Source organism: Eptatretus burgeri, chromosome 3 (assembly GCF_056783735.1).
Source record: "Eptatretus burgeri isolate ZD-2024b chromosome 3, Ebu_testis_v1, whole genome shotgun sequence".
NCBI classification, from domain to species: domain Eukaryota; kingdom Metazoa; phylum Chordata; class Myxini; order Myxiniformes; family Myxinidae; genus Eptatretus; species Eptatretus burgeri.
This window is the reverse complement of record NC_140963.1, coordinates 10,782,133-10,803,697: the sequence shown is the minus strand read 5'-3', so window position 1 is coordinate 10,803,697 and position 21,565 is coordinate 10,782,133. Positions and strand designations below refer to the sequence as shown.

Genomic DNA, 21,565 nt, shown 5'->3' with positions numbered 1-21,565 from the left:
AAATTTCACAATTATCTTTATTCATTCTAATTCTTGCTTTTTCTTTTCTTTTATCTCTTTCACTCCTTATTTCTCTCTTTCTTTATCTATCCATCGAAAGAAATGAATTATTGCAGACAAAAATTCTGTAAGGTCACTCGGCTGCGCATCTATGGGTTTGAGGGTTGTGGAGTCGAGGCTGAAACCCGAATCCCATCCGGGTTCCCCCTCTGCGCATCTATGGGTTTGAGGGTTGTGGAGTCGAGGCTGAAACCCGAATCCCATCCGGGTTCCCCCTCTGCGCATGGATGGGTTTGAGGGTTGTGGAGTAGAGGCTGAAACCCGAATACCATCCAGGTTCCTCCTCTTGCATGGATGGGTTTGAGGGTTGTGGAGTCGAGGCTGAAACCCGAATACCATCCAGGTTCCTCCTCTGCGCATGGATGGGTTTGAGAGTTGTGGAGTAGAGGCTTAAACCCGAATCCCATCCAGGTTCCTCCTCTGTGCATCGATGGGTTTGAGGGTTGTGGAGTAGAGGCTGAAACCCGAATACCATCCAGGTTCCTCCTCTTGCATGGATGGGTTTGAGGGTTGTGGAGTAGAGGCTTAAACCCGAATCCCATCCAGGTTCCTCCTCTGTGCATCGATGGGTTTGAGGGTTGTGGAGTAGAAGCTGAAACCCAAATCCCATCCAGGTTCCTCCTCTGCGCATGGATGGGTTTGAGGGTTGTGGAGTAGAGGCTGAAACCCGAATCCCATCCAGGTTCCTCCTCTGCGCATGGATGGGTTTGAGGGTTGTGGAGTAGAGGTTGAAACCTGAATCCCATCCAGGTTCCTCCTCTGCGCATGGATGGGTTTGAGGGTTGTGGAGTAGAGGCTGAAACCCGAATCCCATCCAGGTTCCTCCTGACGACTCGGACTTTGCTCTTTACTTCTTCTGGTTCTTTCTGATGACTCCGGTGCAGTATTTGGTGTTCTAGGTGATTGGCGTTGCACGTGGTACATGCTTGGGAGCCTCGGTGGTGCACGATTTCCTGTCCACGCCGTCATTGATGACTATCACCAATAAGCGATGAAACCGGTTCGATGGCTGATGAAGACCTCACACTTCAACAGACTGCTGATGTCAAGAATACTCCTTTTCTTCTACTTTATTTATTTATTTATTTTTTAAACAAGGGTCTCAACACCACACACTGGGCTGGAACATCAGAAGGCAAGAGACAAACTTCTCAGCTGGTACATTAATTCAACCACCATTAATTTCCTCATTGTCTTTGTCAGTTCGTAATGAGACCAGAGGTTGTGGACACCAACTGGGGTTTGTATTGCATTTCCCAAGATGACAACAAATAGTATGTGACATCATTTATACATTGGAAGTAATTTTAACTGGAATGCGAAACAAATAAGTTGGCACAGGTGATTCAATGGTTAGAGTTGGAGTTTTATTGTATTTTATTTTATTGGGACCATACTCTGTGCAGAGCGTTGGTGCTGACAAAGCAGTCTCCTTGGCCATTGGGCACAATCCTTTAAGGGTCGCCATTCCGACACAGTGTACCAGCAAGCTGGTACTCATTTTGCCGACCTCAGAAGGATGACAGGCAGATTCAACCCCACCTGGTATGAATTAAATGGCCAAGTGAGATTTGAATTCAGGATCTGAGGATCCCAAGCCCACCCACCCTAACCATTAAGCCAACACCAGGCATAGAGTTGGAGTTGTCCGCCGAAAAGGCTCACAAGGTGATGACGTTTCGGGCTTTACCCTTTGCCGGAGCAAAAGACGGCGATAGCTCGCTCACTCTTCATGAAAGACACTGTGGCATCTTTAACGCCCACCAACTAATGCTGGCAGATGGAATTCCCAGTTCAACGTCCATCTGAAGGACAGCACTCACATTGATGAATCACCCTGCCTGTGAAACACCAGGAAGACAGTTGAAAGCTGGGTCAGGATTCTAACCCAGGTGCAACAGCTTGGAGGTGAGTGTCTAGGCCATCCTATCAGCCCTGAGTAGTATCTGTAATGGGTATTGCAATACCCTTGTGACCAAACACCTGCTTCCATGAATACATCTCATAGTTTCTGTAGCACCATTTGGTATTTTTCTTCGTGTTCATTAACTAACCTTCGAGTTGATGAGTTGCAAACCCCACAATGGCTGGGAAGTGATTTCAGTTTGAATATGGAGGTATTGTTCTTTTGGACCGGTGGTCACCAATCACCACCCACTACTTGACTCCAAATTGCTCAAATAATTTCTGTAATTCCATGGTGAGGCAGGAGGGCTGTCAGGGGGAGCTGAGAGGTCACCTACTTGTCCGTGAGCTGTCAAGTTTTGGGTTTGTTTTCTGGCCCTCCTGTAAACCGTCATCCAAATGCTTTGGAGGCATCACTGAGTACTCTGTCCTTCTGAGGGGATGTTAAGCTGGCTGTTTCATTTGCTCGCATTCTATGATGAGTGTAAATAGTCTCGCAGTAATTTTTTTTTAAATAAGAGCAGGCCATTGTGTGCTGTTACCCTGATATTTGGGGACGAGGGAAGATGAGAGGGCACCCCATCGGTGGCATAGCTTTATCGGTTGGAATATGATCTGATATTCAAGTTTTAATGGAGGGTTGGCAGGGGAGCCTCAAGGTATCATGTGCACTCACCTTGTGCTGTCGAGCGTGGGTTTGAATCTTGGCCCAGCTATAAACTGTCGCTCTGGTGCTTCATCAATATTTGTACCCTCCGGGTGGTTGTTAAACTGTGTGTCCCGTCCGCTAGCATTAGCTGGTGGACATTGAGGATCTCACTCTGCCCTTTGTGAAGGGTAGTTGAGTTATCATCGGCACCTTGGTCACTCGTTCATGAAATACCCCGTAAGAAGGTGTCAATAATTGACACCGTTAAGTGTAATTTGTGGTGGTTATCGTCTTAGTAGTCTTCGTAGATTCGAGTTTGATGGTTCGGGATAGTTTTTTTTTTCCAAAAAAAACCTTTTCTTGCAATCAGTAGACATGTCAAGAAGTTAGGCTTACCTTATTTAGTTTGAGAAAATGTTTGACTTTTCATGCACGTAGTAGCCGTGCCTACCCGTGGCTTTGCTGATGGGTTTAATCAGAAGACAGTGTGGTGCACTTCACAAAGATATTGTGTGTCCATCTGTGAGTGTCATTGAGATGTAAAAGTCTTGTGTTGGCTTAGTGGTTAGGATGGCTGGCTTGGGATGTTAGAGTGGTTAGGATGGCTGGCTTAGGATCTTAGAGTGGTTAGGATGGCTGGCTTAGGATCTTAGAATGGTTAGGGTGGCTGCCTTGGGATCTTAGAGTGGTTAGGGTGGCTGCCTTGGGATCTTAGAGTGGTTAGGGTGGCTGCCTTGAGATCTTTGAGTGGTTAGGGTGGACTCCTTGGGATCTTAGAGTGGTTAGGGTGGCTGCCTTGGGATCTTAGAGTGGTTAGGGTGGCTGCCTTGAGATCTTTGAGTGGTTAGGGTGGACTCCTTGGGATCTTAGAGTGGTTAGGGTGGCTGCCTTGGGATCTTAGAGTGGTTAGGGTGGCTTCCTTGGGATCTTAGAGTGGTTAGGGTGGCTACCTTGGGATCTTAGAGTGGTTGCGATGGCTACCTTGGGATCTTAGAGTGGTTAGGGTGGCTGCCTTGGGATCTTAGAGTGGTTAGGGTGACTGGTTTGGGATATTAGAATGCTTAGGGTGGCTGCCTTAGGATCTTACAGTGGTTAGGGTGGCTGCCTTGGAAACTTAGAGTGGTTAGGGTGGCTACCTTGGGATCTTAGAGTGGTTAGGGTGGCTGCCTTGGGATCTTAGAGTGGTTAGGGTGACTGGTTTGGGATAGTAGAATACTTAGGGTGGCTGCCTTGGGATCTTAGAGTGGTTAGGGTGGCTGCCTTGGGATCTTAGAGTGGTTAGGGTGGCTGCCTTGGGATCTTAGAGTGGTTAGGATGGCTGCCTTGGAATCTTAGAGTGGTTAGGGTGGCTGACTTGGGATCTTAGGGTCCTGAGTTCAAGCCCCGGTGGCCACTGAATTCACACCAGGTGGCGTTGACTCAGCCTGTTCATCCTTCCAAGGTTGGCGAAATGAGCACCAGTGTACTGGTATAGGGGCACAGTGTCAGCAGCACAGTCACACCCCAACAAAATGATAGCTACCAGGCAGCCAAGCTTCCATACTGCAAGAAGAAGAAGATTGAGATGTAAAGTGAAGTTCTACATGAAAAAACAATGGATTATTTATTTATTTACATCTAATTCTTTTTGTTGTTGTTGTTGTTGTTGTTGTTGTAGTAGTAGTAGTCATGGATGTGGTGTTTGTTGCTTGTGTGCTCCTTCCGTGTATTATTATCTATTTTTCTATTGCCAAAACAAGTATTGCTGTGTGTAATTTTGCGTGTTCCTTCCGTGTCCGTCACGCTTTGTTCTAAAGGGTCCCTTCCTTCGTACTCATGGAATCGCTACATCAAAGCTCCAAGCCCTACTTCTTCCTCTTCCCTAAATTTATTAGAGGGGCTTTTAAAACAGGCTCTTCCATGTTTAAACGGACACAAATTTTTGTTGCAACTAAATGGATTGTTGGCTTTCCAACCAAAGCAAGTCGATTTCGAATAAAGCATGACAGCCGATCGGTTTAGAGCGGAATAAGCACGAGTCAGACTCTTGTGAGCATCTTGTTGGTTATCATGTTTTTTGAACCCCCCCCCCTCTCATCCATGTGTTGCTTTCGAAATGATTGTGCCTCCAATTAAAATCCATCAGATGCTGCCAAGTGTCTGCTGGCTCAGCTGCGTCGCCCTTCGATGTCGCGACACATCATAATTTCCGTTGCGGTTGCAGCAGTGGCTCAACGAAACCACAGCACTCTGTTATTCTACCCACCAAGGAAGGAGGGAAATGGAACACTTAGTTTACTGCATGGAATTTCTTTCTGCACTGTCCTTCAGGTTGCAGTCGTTTGAATTATTCATGGATGGCAACCGACATTAACACTGCAGCTGGACCGAGGGTGACGTGATCCACAACGGTGGATTCATTTTCATCACAGCGGAGCCACCATGATGTGATTTAACCTTTTCATTCCTTTGGTATCATTTGATTGAAACAATTGTTTTTTGATATCATTAAAAGTAGTCGTGGTGTTGTTGAGATGGCTATCTCATTTAAAACATGAAGCACTCATGAGGTTGTTGAATTTGTCATACCTGGTGACTTGAGCTGCGCCGTGCACCTTGTGTTGTTGCTTCATGTTCAGCATTGCATCAAAGTGTCTGTGTGTTGACCACATGACGATGTTACTTAACTATCGGTTTTATTGCTTTCAGGTTAGCACTCTTTTGAAAGGTGAGAAACGTAAATTGTGTTCACAATCAATCGTTTTGCTTGAGCAAATGATCTTTTGTTTAACCTTCTTATTAAAAAAAAGTACAGAAGTTATAGTTGTGATCATGAAATGTGCACTCAATTTGGAAAACAAGCTCAAATGAGCTTAAGATCCTCGTCCTCTTAATGATGACGTCATAAAAACGAATATGACGTCATTGTGATGTATCAGGTTTGCGATAAATTTATCTGTGCTCATGCTCGGCTTGATTCCCGCAAACAAAATTCAAAAAGCTTGCCTAGTTTCGGAGATAATTTTTTTTGGCAATTTCCATTAGCGGAGATATTTTGACGTCATAACTTTTTTTCTGGGAGGAATTTTCAAAATCGGAGATGGTTACTGTCTGCGCGGGGTATTTTTACATTGATATGCCAAGTTTCAGGAAGTTTCGATGAAAACTGTAGGCTGTGAAACAAAAGAAGTCCACAAGAAGAAGATGAAGAACAACAACGCGAGTAAGACTTAGAGATCCTCCACGAGGATTCTAAAAATTAAACTGAACACACTGATGTGTGATATGAACATGCACAAAGTTGTGACAATTTTATCACCTATACTGTCTGCCTGTCTGTGAGCAGGATATCTCAAAACGTTGTGGACCGAGTGCACTTCGACTTGTGAATGGGACTTCCTTTCACCCATGAACAAATTCCCTTACTCTCACTCATCAGCTGTAGTTATGAGTATAGTCTACAAGGCAGCTCACACAACATGAAGGACTCACTGCTGCAGAAGACCTCCTGCAAAAATACCAGGACGAGAGTTTACAGTCCGTTGCAGCTGCTGCTGCTTGTCCATCAGTACAATACCATACAATGTAGAGTCATCTGCAAAAAGGAAGAAACAGTTTTCTAGAATCTATAGCATCAGAGAGGTCATTAATGTAGATGAGGATATATGACTGGGCACAAGACTGACAGCTTTGGGGCACTCCAGCTTCCACTGGGAGCAGGGAAGAGAGGGTTCCGTTGATGGCAACGCATCGACTGCACGTTGCAAGAAATCACAAAGCAAGATATGAAGGTGACCTTGTATGCCACAGGCAAGGACCTTTGTAAGGATGCCAGACTGTGTCGAATGTCCAAACTATGTCCATGGAGATGGTCCGAATGACCTCTTGTTTGAGATTTTGACCCCCAACCATTGATGAGCATCATATCCAGATTACAGTGCTGGATGGAGTCCAAACTGATCAGAGATCCTCTTCCTTTTCAACAAGAAAACATTTCACTTAAATTTACCCTACCCAACCATTGTGCACATAACATGTTGATGGCCCTTCTCCGCCAAGGAGTTATCTTTATGTTTTTTTTTGTTTTAAAAAAATTTTCTCTGACGTAGTAGAACAAAGTAATATGAACTCTAACAGATGCTAACTGTAAGAATGGTTGAACTATATCTTTGCAGGATGTTTTAATGATATTGTGGCACAGACGACAACCACCCAATAACCACAACTGCAATCAAAGCAGTTAGCGACCACACCAGAGGCAACACTCTAGGAATTAAACTAAGCGGTCACTTCTACTAACACAATGGCGGCGACAGATGAACGTTGGTCTTCGCTTCGGTTCAGTGTGGAACTACGTACATCAGTTATCAATCAGGATTACTTCAACTTTAATCCACCAGGGGCTCTAAATTAACCCAAACGCCAGCGCAGCAAAATGGCAGTGACACGCAGCACATGCAATCTCTTAAGAAAGAATTCCTTTACTATGGAAGACAATGAATGAAATCTCGAATAGAGATGATAAACATGATTATTAAATGATGTAAATAAACAAATCCTCTTATGGGGGTGACTGAGGCTGTGACAACACTTGAAAGTGCAGTTAGAGGGAAGAACCAGACCCCCCGAACAGGATGCGAACGTGAGGCCGTGAGGAGCTGTCCAGGCCCTGCAGGAGGAATGAGGGTACAGTGAGGTCACAGTAAGAGGTGAACAGTCCAGCAGTGAGTCACCGCCGAGTCCTCCTCACATTGCCAGCAGCTCTCTTTCAGTGAGGGATGCATGTTTTTTTTTATCTCTGCTCGCTGCTTGCCCCCTCCCCACGGCATTCAAAGTTAGGACCCGACATCAATTAAGGTTCAATCCATGAGGGAGTGGAAGCACGTCCTCTTCCTCCATGCCGTTAGCTCGTACCCGTACTGTATATGAACAAATCCTACATGGCCAGTAGTCAGCTGTGGTTGAGGAGTGAATCACCCTCCCCTCATGCCCTCCATCGTTATAGGAATCATTCCGTCTCGCATGTCCTCTTTGCTGGCCCCCGCCAAATTCAAAAAAGGGGGGAAACATGGAGCAGACATCTGAAGATATCTAGTGTACATTACACGAGGCTCATCCCCTTGGTGGACCACACAATAGACAATGTAACCTAACCACATGAATTTGTTACAGAATCCAAAAGTCCGAAGAATATCCCAAAGGGGGATGGGAGGTTATGTTTTCACCCATCTGTCCGTATGTCTGTGTTCATGGGGATCTCAAAAAGTTATCGACGGATTCAGACGAAATTTGGTGGGCAGGTTGGGTGTGCGACGCCGATGAATTGATTCGATTTTGGTAAAGATCCGGATCCGGATCCGAGAATTTTGAAGTGATTCTTCATATTGGAGAGACGGGGCCAAAAACGATATACATCATGATATCTGAAAAAAAGTTATGGAAGGACGATGACAAAACCAGGTGGATGAGTTGAGCAGGTGACAAGAACAAAGCAATTTGATTTTGGTTCAGGTGCGGATGCAGATCCGGCCTATCATAGGGATACAAAACGTAAACTGTTCAGCCTGGTGGAGGTATGTTCTCAACCGAGTGCCCCTTCGAGTTTTACTTTGTTATTACCTGATGTGTGACGTCACAATTGAAATGTGCGGTCTCTGAGCCGTCGTCATCTCAATGGCTGCGATCACCAAGGTTCATGTTTTCTTGGATTGAGGAAAATTTTCAGGCTGCCTTGAAACAAACCTGAATTGATTTCACTCTGTTGCAACCTTCCTATCATCACACCGGTCTGAAGTGGAGCCAGTCTTCTTCTCACGCTTAATCTGCCTTCCAAATCCCCAAACGTTCCTTCAAGCAGCTCGATCGTCGCTTAATCTAACACCACGCGACCCCATGGCCCCCAGAAACAGAGTTTATGAATTATTTTTCATACAAAATCACATTGCGTCATCAAACGGGTGGTGGAAAAATATTGCTGCGCACGAGACTTCAAGATGACATCAGGACGACTCCATCACTTTTCATTTGCCAATATTGTATATGCAGGGCAGTTGGGTCAATACGTACAGTACTACGTGTGGTTTTGTTGAACCTAACCACAACACTGTGGCTACTGGGATCTGTCCGAGTGTAGCGTTAAATATGATGGATGAGATGTTTTTGTGTGTGTGGTTTTTTTTTTAAATACTTTGATTATATTTATGATCTTTTCCATCGATTCTACTTGTTGCCAGAAATCTGGACCCATTTAACATATTCTGGTCTTGTAAGCTGCAAGGTGACAGCGTGCGACATCTTCTAATCGGTGTTTTACATTCGGAGAAAATGAACGTTTTACTTCTTCATTGCAGTCGTGGTGAAAAAGAGGGGATGATGGCAGTACGACATGTTGATCACACATTAGTATCTTGATTCAGAAACATTTGGTTTGTTATGTTTTTTATTTATTTATTTATTTGTTTAATATTTGCAACTATGCCTGGTGTTGGCTAAAAGCATTGGTCCCCAACCTGCGGCCCGCGGGCCGCATGCGGCCCATGGAGCCCTATACTGCGGCCCGTGAGGACTTTCCAATCAAAACACATTTCCATGTAGCAATTTTAAAGCGGTTTACACAATGCCACTGCCAGCCACTACCGGCCGGCGCCGTGACCTGAAAAGCCTTACACAATGCCGCTGCCGGCCACTGCCGCTTACCACCTGGAGGAATCAAATCAATTTGCATCAATAAAACTCAATAAAATGAATCAATTTTTTTCTGGCTCCCAACATCCTTGGGAGTAGTGAATGCGGCCCATGGGATCAAAAGGTTGGGGACCACTGGCTTAAAGGTTAGGGTAGGGGAACTTGGGATCCCAGAATCATGAATTCCAATTTCCCTCGGTTGTTGAATTAATACCAGGTGGGGTTGACTCTGCCTGTCGTCCTTCCGAGGTCGGCAAAATGAGTGCCAGCTTGTTGGTGTACTGTGTCGGAGTGGCGACCCGTCCAGGATTGTACCCACCAGCCAAGGAGACTGTTCAGGCATCACCAACGCTCTACACAGAGTACGGTCCCAATGGATGGATGCATTTGCAACTGTGTTTTTGCAACAACATTCCTTGCACCAATGATAAAACCGAAGATGTGACAAGGGCAGTAATATGAAGAAAATCATACTTAAAGTCTAATCCAATTAACGTGCTCTATGTCGATGAAATTTCCCCGAAGAAGGAAATGTCATCTGTTTTTTTCTTTCTTTCATGATGCCACCATAAGGTCATTGGATGACGTACAGGCCTGCCGGTTGTGCCATTCTGTTCCATTAAATTTATATATTGGGCTCACCCAACTGGGAATCACTTACGGCACTGGATGCAAATCTGGCCGTGCTCCAAATGTGGTTCATTCTCTTGGTTACTGAATCCGCTAAACCTGGCTATCGTTGAATCTCTGCGAGTAAGATTAGCACATAAATCTGTGAGTCAATGAAAATCACTATGCAGCAAGTGGAAAATTTTCATCCTTCTTGGCTTGCTTTGTACAAAATCAACCGGAACGGCACTCGGTGGAGCGCATACCTCCGCCAGGCTGAACATCTCGCTGAAAGGCCGGATCCTTAACCAAAATCGAATCAGCTTGTTCTTGTTAACTACCCAAATCATTCAACCATGCTTTTCCATAATCTGTCAGCAACTTTTTGAGATATCATGCTATATATGTCGATTTTGCCCCCATCTCTCAATGTCGAAGAATCGCTTGAAAAAAATTGAACAATTCTCGTGTACAGATCTGGATCTTCACCAAAAATCCAATCGATTCATCCTTGTCACACACCCAACCTGTCCACCAAATTTTGTCTGAATCCGTCCGCAAATCTTTGAGATATCCTGCTCAAAGACAAATGGTAATAATAATGGAGATGGAGGTAATAATGGTTGGCGCATCCCCTCTGAGTCTGGGAGGTCTGCAATACGAATCCTTGCCGAGTCGTATCAAAGACTTTAAAAATGGTACGTGCTGCTTCCTCGCTTGACGTTCGGCATTTAAAAAGGACAAGAACACGGACAAACAACCGTAGTGAAGGCTTGATGGACCTCTACTCATGACCTCCTGCATTGAGGTTCCTTGTAAGACAACTCGTATTTTAATTGTTCAGTGGTGGTATTGTGGGAAAGAATGATGTAATATGACCTTGTCCAAATGTAGCACTACTTCGCACAAAGGTGCTTTGGTTCATTGTTATGAAGGATGCACTCTTAGGGATTGTTCATCGTTTCATTATTAACTGTTGACACTTTTTGAGGTGTGCATTGAATATGATTGACACTCACCAAAATGCCAAATTGATAAGAATGGCTGTCTGCTAAGTGGATATATCCTTTCGCAGCTGTTAAAATGTGCTTAAAAAGACTTAAAAAAAAAGACAATGCCAGATGTAGGCTCATGGAAGAACGAGGAGATGGCGGGGTTAAAAAAAAATGGCAACTGAACTGACGGTGGCACAGTGGAACCACATTTGGACAAAACAAGCCAGGGAAGAATGAACAGAGAAGAGTGAGAGGAGGAGGGGAGAAAACAGTCACCTGCAAGTAAGAGGATTCAGTTAGTTCAGGTAAAGGGAGGAAGGGGAATGTAGGTAGGGCTGGATGATGGATTATGTGGGATGGTGGTGCATCGCTGTAGACATTATCTTCTTATGAAAAGTCTTCCAGCTGTTTGATAATTCTAAGTTTCATTGTTTATATGGGAAATGAAGTCTCCAGCTCTGGAACCACAAAACTATCAATACCTGGAGCATGACAAACGTCTGGTCGAGAAACCAATTTTCATTTCCTTCCAATGGTTACTCAATCCCCAGGGTGTGCTCACAGTCAATCAGGATGTGGTCCGCAGCTGCATGACCCATCAAATAGTGGTCCTCAGGTCGAGCTTTTATAGAGTTGCTCGTTTGTGGGTCAGAGTGATTGTGGTGGAGGTGTGTGTTCGGTGTGATCCTCCTAGAATCCCATCACACATGTACATCTTCATTTGATCGAAATAGAAGACTTTCTCACCAATTGTTGAATATTTCCCCGTAAGCATTAAAAAGCTTGCCAAATGTATTGTTATTTATTTTACAATCGCTGCATGTATTGTTCAACTTTTCAAAGTTTAAGCAACTGCGATGGTCACAATAATTTGATGCCCCCCCCCCCCCGTATAATAGGATTATAAATTTCCAAGATATATGAATCCAATAGGGGACAGTTATGGCCGAGAAATAGACTGCAGTACGGCTGGCTAACTGTGATGAGCCTTCTTTATCAAGCTGGATGGGTCTCTGTCATGTTGAAAGATTAGGGGGAAGAGTGCAGAGGGCTGGGGGAATTGGGGGTGGGGTTGTGTCACAGGCTATTGTAATTTAGAATGAGGTGTGTGTGTGTTTTTGTGTCGTTGATTGTTATAACAGAGGTGGATCCCTTGAGACCCGGTAGGTCTCCGTTCCATCTCCTAAAAACCCACCCACATGCGGAGATAGCAGTGCTTGTGTGTTTTTGACATTCGTGACTCGAGTTGATCAAAGTGCTGTTGTTATCCACAGACAGATGGCGGGGGGCACGGTGACGAGCTTTTAATCGCTGGCGAAGCATGATGGGTTTTCAGGGGGATTTGGCTCCGGCTAGCACATGCGGCAAGGGACTGGTGAGGACAGGAGGGAGATGCTGATGGACCATCAAGAGGCAAATGGTGAGTTCGGGGTGCAATGTATTCTTACTATGGCAGAACACATTTAAAGTCCTGAATGGTCTGAATTAAATTAAATGCCATGAATTTTCAGCCTCATTACTTGCTCTCTAACAATGCATTTATATATAACTGACCTGTATCTTTTGAAGAACCAATTTGTTCAAACATATTGGAAGCTAGTTCTTCTTAAACATAACTTTAAACAGAAAAATGGCAAATGATAAAGTGATATCGGTGTACGTTGAGTAAATTAATTGTAATCACAGGAATTTGCAAAACTAAAAGAGGAACGAGACAATCGTAGTCTTTCACACAACTTGAAAGAGTGGAAGTAGTAACATACAAAAAAAAAGAGAGTTAAAACGTTGCATACATTAACTTCTGCATCACAGAAACCATTACAAGCAACTGTACAGGAGACGGGGGGGGGGGGGGGCCTCGTGACCCATTCTGGAAGAATTTGTACAACCCCATGTCCGTAAACTTGTAAACACATATCGAATGGTATGTCGAAAACCAGAAGTGAACTCCAACTGATCTCCTGATATAATTTACCATAGGCATTATTAACACACCAAAACTCCTTAAAGAACTGTTACTGATGAGATGGAGAGCGATAAGAGAACATTCCAATATTTTGTGGCTCAAACAAAGAACTTCAAACATAACTGAAAATATCAGTGTTTTTCATGTCATTTCTATGTACATGACCTTCTAATCTTATAAATCACGAGTTTGAACCAAGAAATTATATTATATATATGATTTGAGAATTATACGTCGTTTGTTTGTTTGTTTGTGGGTTTGTGGGTTCGTTACTTGTGAAATCGAAGATTCACAAATACGTGTATTCGTTTCCTGGGTGTTTGTTTGTCTGTCGGTCGCCTACGAGTCACAATTCGACACCGATCTTAACGAAACTGAACCAACCGGTAAACCTCGTCAAACGCTAGAAGCCTATTGTTTTTTGAGGTCAAATGGTCGAAGGTCACGGACGCAGCAAATTCATGTTTTCTGACATACTGTTTGAGATAACTTTGCGCAGAGTCATTAAGAGTTCCAGTTTGTGGTCGCTACATTATACTCGATCCACGCTTTGAAAATCAGGGATTGCTCGATCACTCCAGGTCAGCCATTTTCTCAAGTGGTCGAGGTCAAATTTCTGGAATCATCAATTTTCATTACTTGACGTAATTTGAACAGGATTGCATTATTGGGTTACTAAATTGATTCACCAAAAATCAAGAAACATAATAATTGATTTAGCCATTGTGACATGTCAATGGTTTCCATGACAACAATTTCCCCCATTATAATGAAAAACTAGGGGAAAATCCCGTAAAAATGACGGGTGTACAACAAACTCACAACAACACAGAGGATTACAACATACACACAAATTTATGGATTACGTCGGATTAATTATTTGCAATGAGGGAAAGGGAAACGGGATTCGAAACATGAATTGCTGGATTTCTTTGATGTGCTTCAGGCGTTATTGTGAAATGCACAAGCATACGGTGGATAAGCACAGCCTCCATTGTTCCTGGAATTTTTAAATTTTTTTAATGTGGGTGGTGTATAGACACAGAACGCTGGTTTGGTTGCTCGATGCCTTGGTAACAACTCGGGTTATGTAATGAAGCTAAAACATGGTTATTGCTTCGGTGCTCCCTTATAAATATTCATGGACAGGCGTTTGTGTGTTTGTGGGTTTGTTTGTCGTGCTCCTCCTCCCACAGTTCTGGACCAATTACATCCAGACTTGCTACAGGGGATCAGCATGACACCAATTAATGTAAAGGGATGTTTTTATTTTTGCCCGTTGTCTTGGTGTGGGGTGTTGTGTGTGGGGTGTAGATGCAAATTCTCTATGTAATTGTGTACCGTGTGGCGCTGCCTCCACAGGTTGGGGGGGGGGGGGTATTATAAGTCTCCACCATTTACAGTGCAGTATACCTGTCCTCACGTTTTCCAGTGCAGTGAGGTTGTTTTGAACTATAAGCAGTAGGTATGTTTTTGCTTAATGCACGTAACCCGGGTTAACTGTCAGTTGCCTATGCAGGGCCCAAATATAGGTATGCATCAGAAGAACGTGTTGCTTGCTTGGAACAAGATCACCCGCAGGGCAGGTACTCTGCTCGTATATGCAGTGCATCATGTTTATATCGCTTGGACAGATTCCAATTCCACTAGGCCATGAAGGAATGATCCTCGAGGGTGGAAGGCTTGAAGTCTGGGGCCTACGCAAACTGTGTGCCTCGGAACACTTGTGACGCCGATGGGCTGCATCCTATCGACGTTTGATGATGCTTTTAACAGTCAGACGCTTTTGGATCTTTTTCGCACTGAAGAGAAAACTTATAGGGTAGGCATGTCGATTATGAATATAATACTGTACTTCTGAATGTGTCTTGGGCCTCACAGAGCAGCAAAATGGCGGATGTATGATTACAATTGTCCAACCAATGGGTGTAATGAAACATACATACACATTTTGAGGTTCCGCTCATTATATATAGATGGGACTTTTCGTGATTTTATTAATTATTGCCATATGTCAAAACGTTTTCAAGATATCAAATCGACACTAACTTATACACAGCTTATCTGTACATATTTGTGTAAAATTGGTCAAAGGTCAAGTTCAAGGCCATCGGGAAAATGTAAAACGCGCATTAGACCGCAGTTGAAAAATATATCAGCCAACTTTGTTACACATAACAATCAATCATGTAAAACACTTGATCGGTCAAATTTTAGAAATGGTGTTTCCATGGCAACTATTTTTCATTTGGATTTCGCAAGTGTCATGCTATGCACGACGTCTTTCTTGTTTGTGTGTTCCCTCCGCCACCGAAGGTTTGCAGGAGGTTATGTTTTCACCCCTGTCTGTCTGTCTGTTTGTTTGTTTGCATGCAGGATATCTCAAAAAGTTTGGACGGATCCAGATTAAATTCTGTGGACAGGTTAGCTGTGTGACAAGTATGAACTGATTGGATTTTGGTGAAGATCCGGATACGGATTCGACTACTATAACTTTTTTTAAGTAATCCTTCACCATTGATATATTGCATGATATTTGAAAAATGTATTGGGCCCGATATGAGTTAAAAACTGGTGCTTGTACTCGAAACATGCATGGGAAGGTTTTCAGGGATAAAAAATATTTATAGTCCTTGGGGTTCAGGGTTGGGGGGGGGGGAACACCGCAATTCTCTCTATGTAACTGTGTATCAGAGAGCACATCCTGTTGGAAGCCGATATTACAAGTCATAAATCATAAGAAGTGGGCGAGTTACCCTGTCCGTCAGGATGTGTTTTGCAAAACATTTGCCAAACTCGGCGTTTTGGAGCTTACCAGGGCCACTAGGACCATAAATGAAGGGTGGGAAAACTAAAAACAAAGGAAAGGCATCCAAACAACATTTTCGATAAAGTACAGACTGGGTTTAAATGTGTAAATTCAATTATAAGCATGGAACAAAGTTTCAGTCCATCTCCAAAACAGGCACTGTACATTCGTAGCTTGTGAAAAACGGTGAATAAGAGAATTTGTCCACCATATCTAGAGTCCAATAATTCTCCATTTTGATCATCGACACATTTTGGCACAGGAGGCTTATTGTAACATTCCCAATTTGGGTGAAAACAATGGGGTCTGTGGCAGCAATGTGGACCTGCATATACAAGGGTCGTTAGACAGAGAAAAAGTGATTTTTCACAAAATAAATACGAGGTTTTTGCCATTATTGTTGAAAAGGGAATGATAATGACTAAATCTCACAGGATATAGACCAAGAAAGCTGGATAGTTGAAGGTTGGGGGGAAGGGCTAGGACCAGAGAGCAACTGTGATTCAGAATTTATGAGATGATTCCACTTTGCTTGGAACATATGGTAAGTCTGGAGCACCGGATTGTGGCAACCAATCAATTATGCCAGTAGTTGGGCAAGGGCTGAAACACTTAGCTACCTATCACTCATATTGTTACGCCGCACGTGTGAAGCAAAAAACAGGGTAAAGCAATAATTGGTTCACTTTGTCTGTCTGTCAACAAATGTCAATTTATGATCGCGGAACAATTTAATTTCAACTGAATGTTATATTTTGAACACAAATCGGAAAACAAACCTGTAGCTTAGCGGAACTTCAGGCTCTGAAATTGTCCCGATCACACATAGATGCAGAGATTGAGTGAGATGATGTTTTTTTTAAAAAAAAACAAACTCCGTCTGCCTGTCTGGCAATCAAACAAAATTGAAAATCATTCCAAACAGGAAACTTCCTGTTTTTTTAAGGATGGCATAAAGGACACAAACAACAGACGCTCCATCAATGGCGCTAAACTTCCCAATTATTTTTTTCGACATGTTTTAAAATCTTTATTTTGTTTCAATTGAATTATATACTTAAACACTGGAGAACACAAATCGCCTTTTTGTAAACTTTCAAAACCCTTTCGTTTAGCAGAACTTGACCAAAATATGACGGCATTTTGCATCATCTCGACCAATCAAATTTTCCGCTCGCAGACCCTGCCCGCATCCTTGTTTTCTCAAGACTGTACGGGGTAAGGTGTTCTATGAACTCCATAGTTTTTAATGTGGCAGATTGAATAAACAAAGGCAGTTACATTGTTTAAAAAATATTCTATCATCCCCAAAACCTTGAAGAAAATACATTCATTGAAGAACATACGTACAGTACATCCTATCATACATGCTAAAGTCATGGAGACACATGAAGGATTGCAAAGAATTTATAAAACTTTGATGAAGGCTCAAAGGATAAATCAGGTTTTAGTCCATTAGGAACAGCTCTTCAGTGTAACCCAATTTCCCAGCACACAAGATACTGCGAGCGAGGCATCACCAAACGGTCCAAGAGCTGCGGCACTTTTAATCGTGTCTGAGGCCAAAAGTTTTGAGGGTCAATTTCTCAATCAGAATTCTGTGCTGGTTCCTAAAACCTATTCCTTCATTGCTGCAGCTGCTGACTTTTTTTTTTTGTGAAAAATGCCAATTTTGTGCTTTCTTTTTACAACAAAAATGTTTTTTTTTAAAAAAGTATTTTTCATTCAGAGGTTTTTAAAATAAAAATAAAAATTTTTTATTTTTTATGGCCCCTCTTCCTGTGCAGGCTGGAGTTCCTCAAGGTAGCGTTCTGGGCCCTGTTCTTTTTCTGGTTTTCATCAATGATCTCTCGGACTCTCTGGAAAATCCTCTATTTCTCTTTGCCGATGACTCAACCCTCTGCCGTACCATCTGTCATCCCTCAGACCGGCAAGCAGCAGCTTCTTCGCTCACTGCAGATCTGGATAAAATCACAAACTGGTCCAACACGTGGAACATGTCTTTCAATCCAGACAAATCTCACACTCTCACTATGTCTCTTCGAAAGGACCGTTTACAAAACCCCCCCATCCACTTTCTCAACAATCCTCTGGAAGAAGTCTTTTCTTTCAAGCTTCTGGGTCTCACTATCTGCCATGACCTTTCCTGGGAAAGTCACATTTCCAACCTTGCCTCAAAAGCCAGTCGCCGACTGGGAATCCTCCGTCGTGCAAAGTCCTTCCTCGGCCCTCTTGAGCTCCTGACCACTTACAAAGCTTTTGTCCGTAGCCTGATGGAGTACTGCTCTCCCCTCTGGGCTGGTGCTCCTGCCTCCCACCTTTCTCGACTTCACGCTGTCGAAACCAGGGCTTTTAAGATCATTGGCATCTCCCGCAATGAAGCTGAGTCTTTGGGCCTCTCACTCAATCACCGCAGGTTGGTCGGTGGTCTTTCTGTCTTCTACCGACTCCTCTCCAGCCTTGCCCCCCTGCTCTCTCTGCGATTTGTCCCAACCACATTTCCACAGGGCGCTCAAGGTCCGCCAACAACCCCCTTCTGGTAAAACTACCAAAATCACGAATCACTGCTCATCTTCACTCTTTCATTCCTCTTTTTCCCGCCTTTGGAATAAACTTCCTCACTCTATTCTTTCCCATTCTTCCCTTCAGGCTTTCAAAACAGCTGTTCACCACCACCTCTTATCTTCCCCCATCCAAATCCTCGATCTTTTCTACCCCCGATAATCCACCCAAGCCCACTTCCTTCAATTCTCCTGCTTTCCTTCCTGAAAGTCCCTTTAATGTCCATCTTCCCCTCGCCATGTTCCCCGTCCCATCCCCATCCCTCTCCCTTCCACAGTTCACCTGTGTCTGTTCCCCAATGTTTTGTCCCTTCCACTCCCGCCCCTCTTGTCTCATGCCTCCTTGCTGTGAGTTGTGTGTTAGCTCTCATACGAGCCTCGACCAAGGTATAAAAAAAAAAAAAAAAAAAAAAAAAAAAAAATACCGCTACAGTGCACGTGAGACATTCAAATAAAGGTAATTAACTGATGGAGAGGCATTAAAAAAAAAGAGATGTGGATTAGAACATTACATTTGTAGGGGATTACTAAAAGTAATTTCCTTATGCCAAAGAACTGATAGTGTTGAATTTGATTCAGTTTCAATGATTAAATTCCATTTGGAGAGTCTCACTTCTCAGTCTAGATCACTGCTCCATCTGAGATTGGGCCTCGTCTTGTTCCTCATTGATGTAAATGACTTCTCCGGTGCTCTGACCAACCCTCTCTTCCTTTTTTCAGATGACTCCACATTGTTTTGTACACAGACAGCTCCCCATTCCTGCTGATCTGGAAATTATTTGATTTTGGTCTAATATATGGAACATGTCCTTCAATCATGGAAAAAAAACATTCTCACCCTATCTCTCCAGGAGGATCGTCAAACCAACCCCCAATATATTTTCTTGGTCATTTACTGAAAGAGCCTCAATCTCTTGAACCTCTCGGCCTCACCATCAGCTATGACTTTTCCTGGGCCGACCACATCACAAAGCTGGCCTCCAAAGTCAGCTCCAGACTGGGCATTCTCCATCGATCCAAGTCTTTCCTTGATAAAGCAGAGCGGCTCACAGTCTACAAGGCCTGTATCCATAGCTCAAAGGAGTACTGCTCTCCGCTATGGGCTGTGACCCCAAGATCACATCTTACTCTCCTTGATCTTGTGGAATCTTAAGCTCTGAAAATTATTGGAATCTCCTGTGACGCGGTCAAAACATGGTGTCTGTTGCTCTCACATTGGAGGCAAGTCGTTGGTCTGTTTTCGACCGTACATTCTCTGATTTTGCTCCTTTGCTCTCTCGGACCTGTGACCGTCCCTTTATCGGAGAGATCATTTATGAAAACCAGAAAAAGAACAGGGCCCAAGAACGCTCATTTGAGGAACTCCAGCCTGGACAGGAAGAGGGGATAAAATAACTTCATTTAGGGCCACGCGTTGGCTGTGCCAGGAGAGGAAGTCTGCGAGCCACGATTGGAGATGGCCTTCGATACCATAGGAAGAGAGTTTGGTGAGCAGGGCAGGGTGCCAGACAGTGTGAAAAGCACGTGATATGTCTTGGGATATGGATGTGATTTCATGTCCGGCATTGAGGACCTCCATCCATTGTTGGGAGAGCAGAAGCAGCATATCCAGGGTAGAGTGACCTGGTCTGAAACCAAATTGATGATTGGAAATCAAGCCATTGGAGAAGAGGAAGGATTTAATGTCCAAAGCGATGATGGATTCCATAACCTTGCTGATGATTGGGAGAAGGCTGATTGGTCTCTAGTTGAAGGGATCTGATTTTGCACCTTCATTATGCAGGGCAGTGATGTTTGCCGATTTCCAAACAGATGGCAGATGACCTTGAGCAAATGAGAGGGTGAATAGAACAGAGAGAGGATGAGCAAGCGCAGAGGAACAGGTTTTTAAGACACGTGGGTGGATGCCGTCTGGACCGGTTGCAGAATCTGAGTCGAGGTTTGACAGCAAGCTCTCCACCTTGTCAGGAGAAAAGGACACAGGGTCCAGAGACAGTTGGGTGTGACTGGATAAGGTGGGTACAGCAAGAGAAGGGTTTTGGACACAAGATTTAGATGCAAACACCGAGTTTAGGCATTCAGCCTTTTCACGTGCGGTATCAGCAGTGCGGCCATTTGAGGTAAGGGAGGGGATGGAGGGGGAACAAACACCAGAAACAGATTTGTTGAGATGCCACTAGGATTTGTAAGAAGGAGAGAGTTTTGAGAGTTCAGACTTGAGATTAGAAAGATGTTGTTTTCTGGCTCTCCTGAGGGTAGATCCACACCTGTTCCGAGCTTTGTGCAAGGAACTGAGATTACCCTCAGTTGGGTTTGCTTTCCATGAGGCAAAGGGAAGTTGTTTCAAGACAACTGCCTCGCCACAAGCTTCAGTGAACCAAGGGCGGGAGGAAGGGTAGGATAACTGAAGACGAGAGGGGATAAATCTGTGCATGAGGGAGAGCAAGTTTCTTTGAAAGAATTCCCAGGATGAGTTGATGTTGGAGAAAGTAGCGATGAGAGACCAGTCTGGAAGTTTGACGGCTGCTTGGAGACCCTGTCAGTCAGAGACATGAGGTGGGAGTGGAGTGAATGCCAGACTATGGTGCTGGGGTTGTTCTCTAATAACATCCAGAGAGATGTCCACTTTGACAAGCACGTGGTCAAAAGTACCGATTGGAGCGGAGGAAGAACAGCAGATATTTTCACGGAAATTTTTCAAAATCAGATTCAGTCAAGATGGAGTACCATTGGTTGAGATCCTGGTCAGGAAATTGATGGAGTGATTCAGTCCCAATGAGTCACAGAAGTCTTTTGCTCAAGTGCCTTGACAGGTGAGAGAGGTACCCACACCTAGCCAACTTGGATGATGACAATTGAAGTCACCACATAAGAGGAAGAGAGAGTTTGGATGAGAGGCTAGAAGTTGGTCCATGTTTTCAGATAGTGAGGTGTAAATGGAGTCATCACCGTTTGGTGGACGGTACAGTACACATATAAACATGAGGTGGGAGTGGAGGGGAAGCCGTAGCCAGAGGTATTCCTGGGGGTGTGGGGGAGTGAGGGCAGTGCATCGAGAGTGAGGAATAGATTATATTTGATGAAGAGAGCAACTCCTCCACCAGGACGAGTCTCAGGTGTGTCATACCAGGGAGGGAGTAACCAGGGAGAGATACTTGGGAGTCAGAGACGTCTTGAAGGAGGAAAGTTTCTTTTCAGCAGATTATGTCATGTTTGTCAGTGGGAACCTGCATGGAAAGATCTGTCAGGTTTGAATGAAGGCACTGGATGTTTGAGGACCACACTGTTAAGGAAGAGGGAGGGGAGGAGGCTTTTCGTGCAGGGAAGGGGAGGGGGAGGGTAGGACAA

General features: G+C 44.0%; 1 protein-coding gene across 5 annotated transcripts in view; it reads left to right on the top strand.

The window, feature by feature from the left end:
• The window catches only part of LOC147029389 (uncharacterized), a 68,087-nt gene that overhangs the window by 17,214 nt on the left and 29,308 nt on the right, over nt 1-21,565 (top strand). For 3 of the 5 annotated variants that reach the window (XM_085872420.1, XM_085872418.1, XM_085872423.1), the window contains exons 2-3: nt 4,925-5,040; nt 12,156-12,301. In XM_085872420.1, the coding sequence (XP_085728546.1) occupies nt 12,241-12,301 (61 nt within the window). In that variant the 5' untranslated portion in view covers nt 4,925-5,040; nt 12,156-12,240. Of the gene's footprint in view, nt 1-3,598; nt 5,041-12,155; nt 12,302-21,565 lie in introns of those variants that run through there. The other 2 variants (XM_085872419.1, XM_085872421.1) reach the window with 2 other exon arrangements.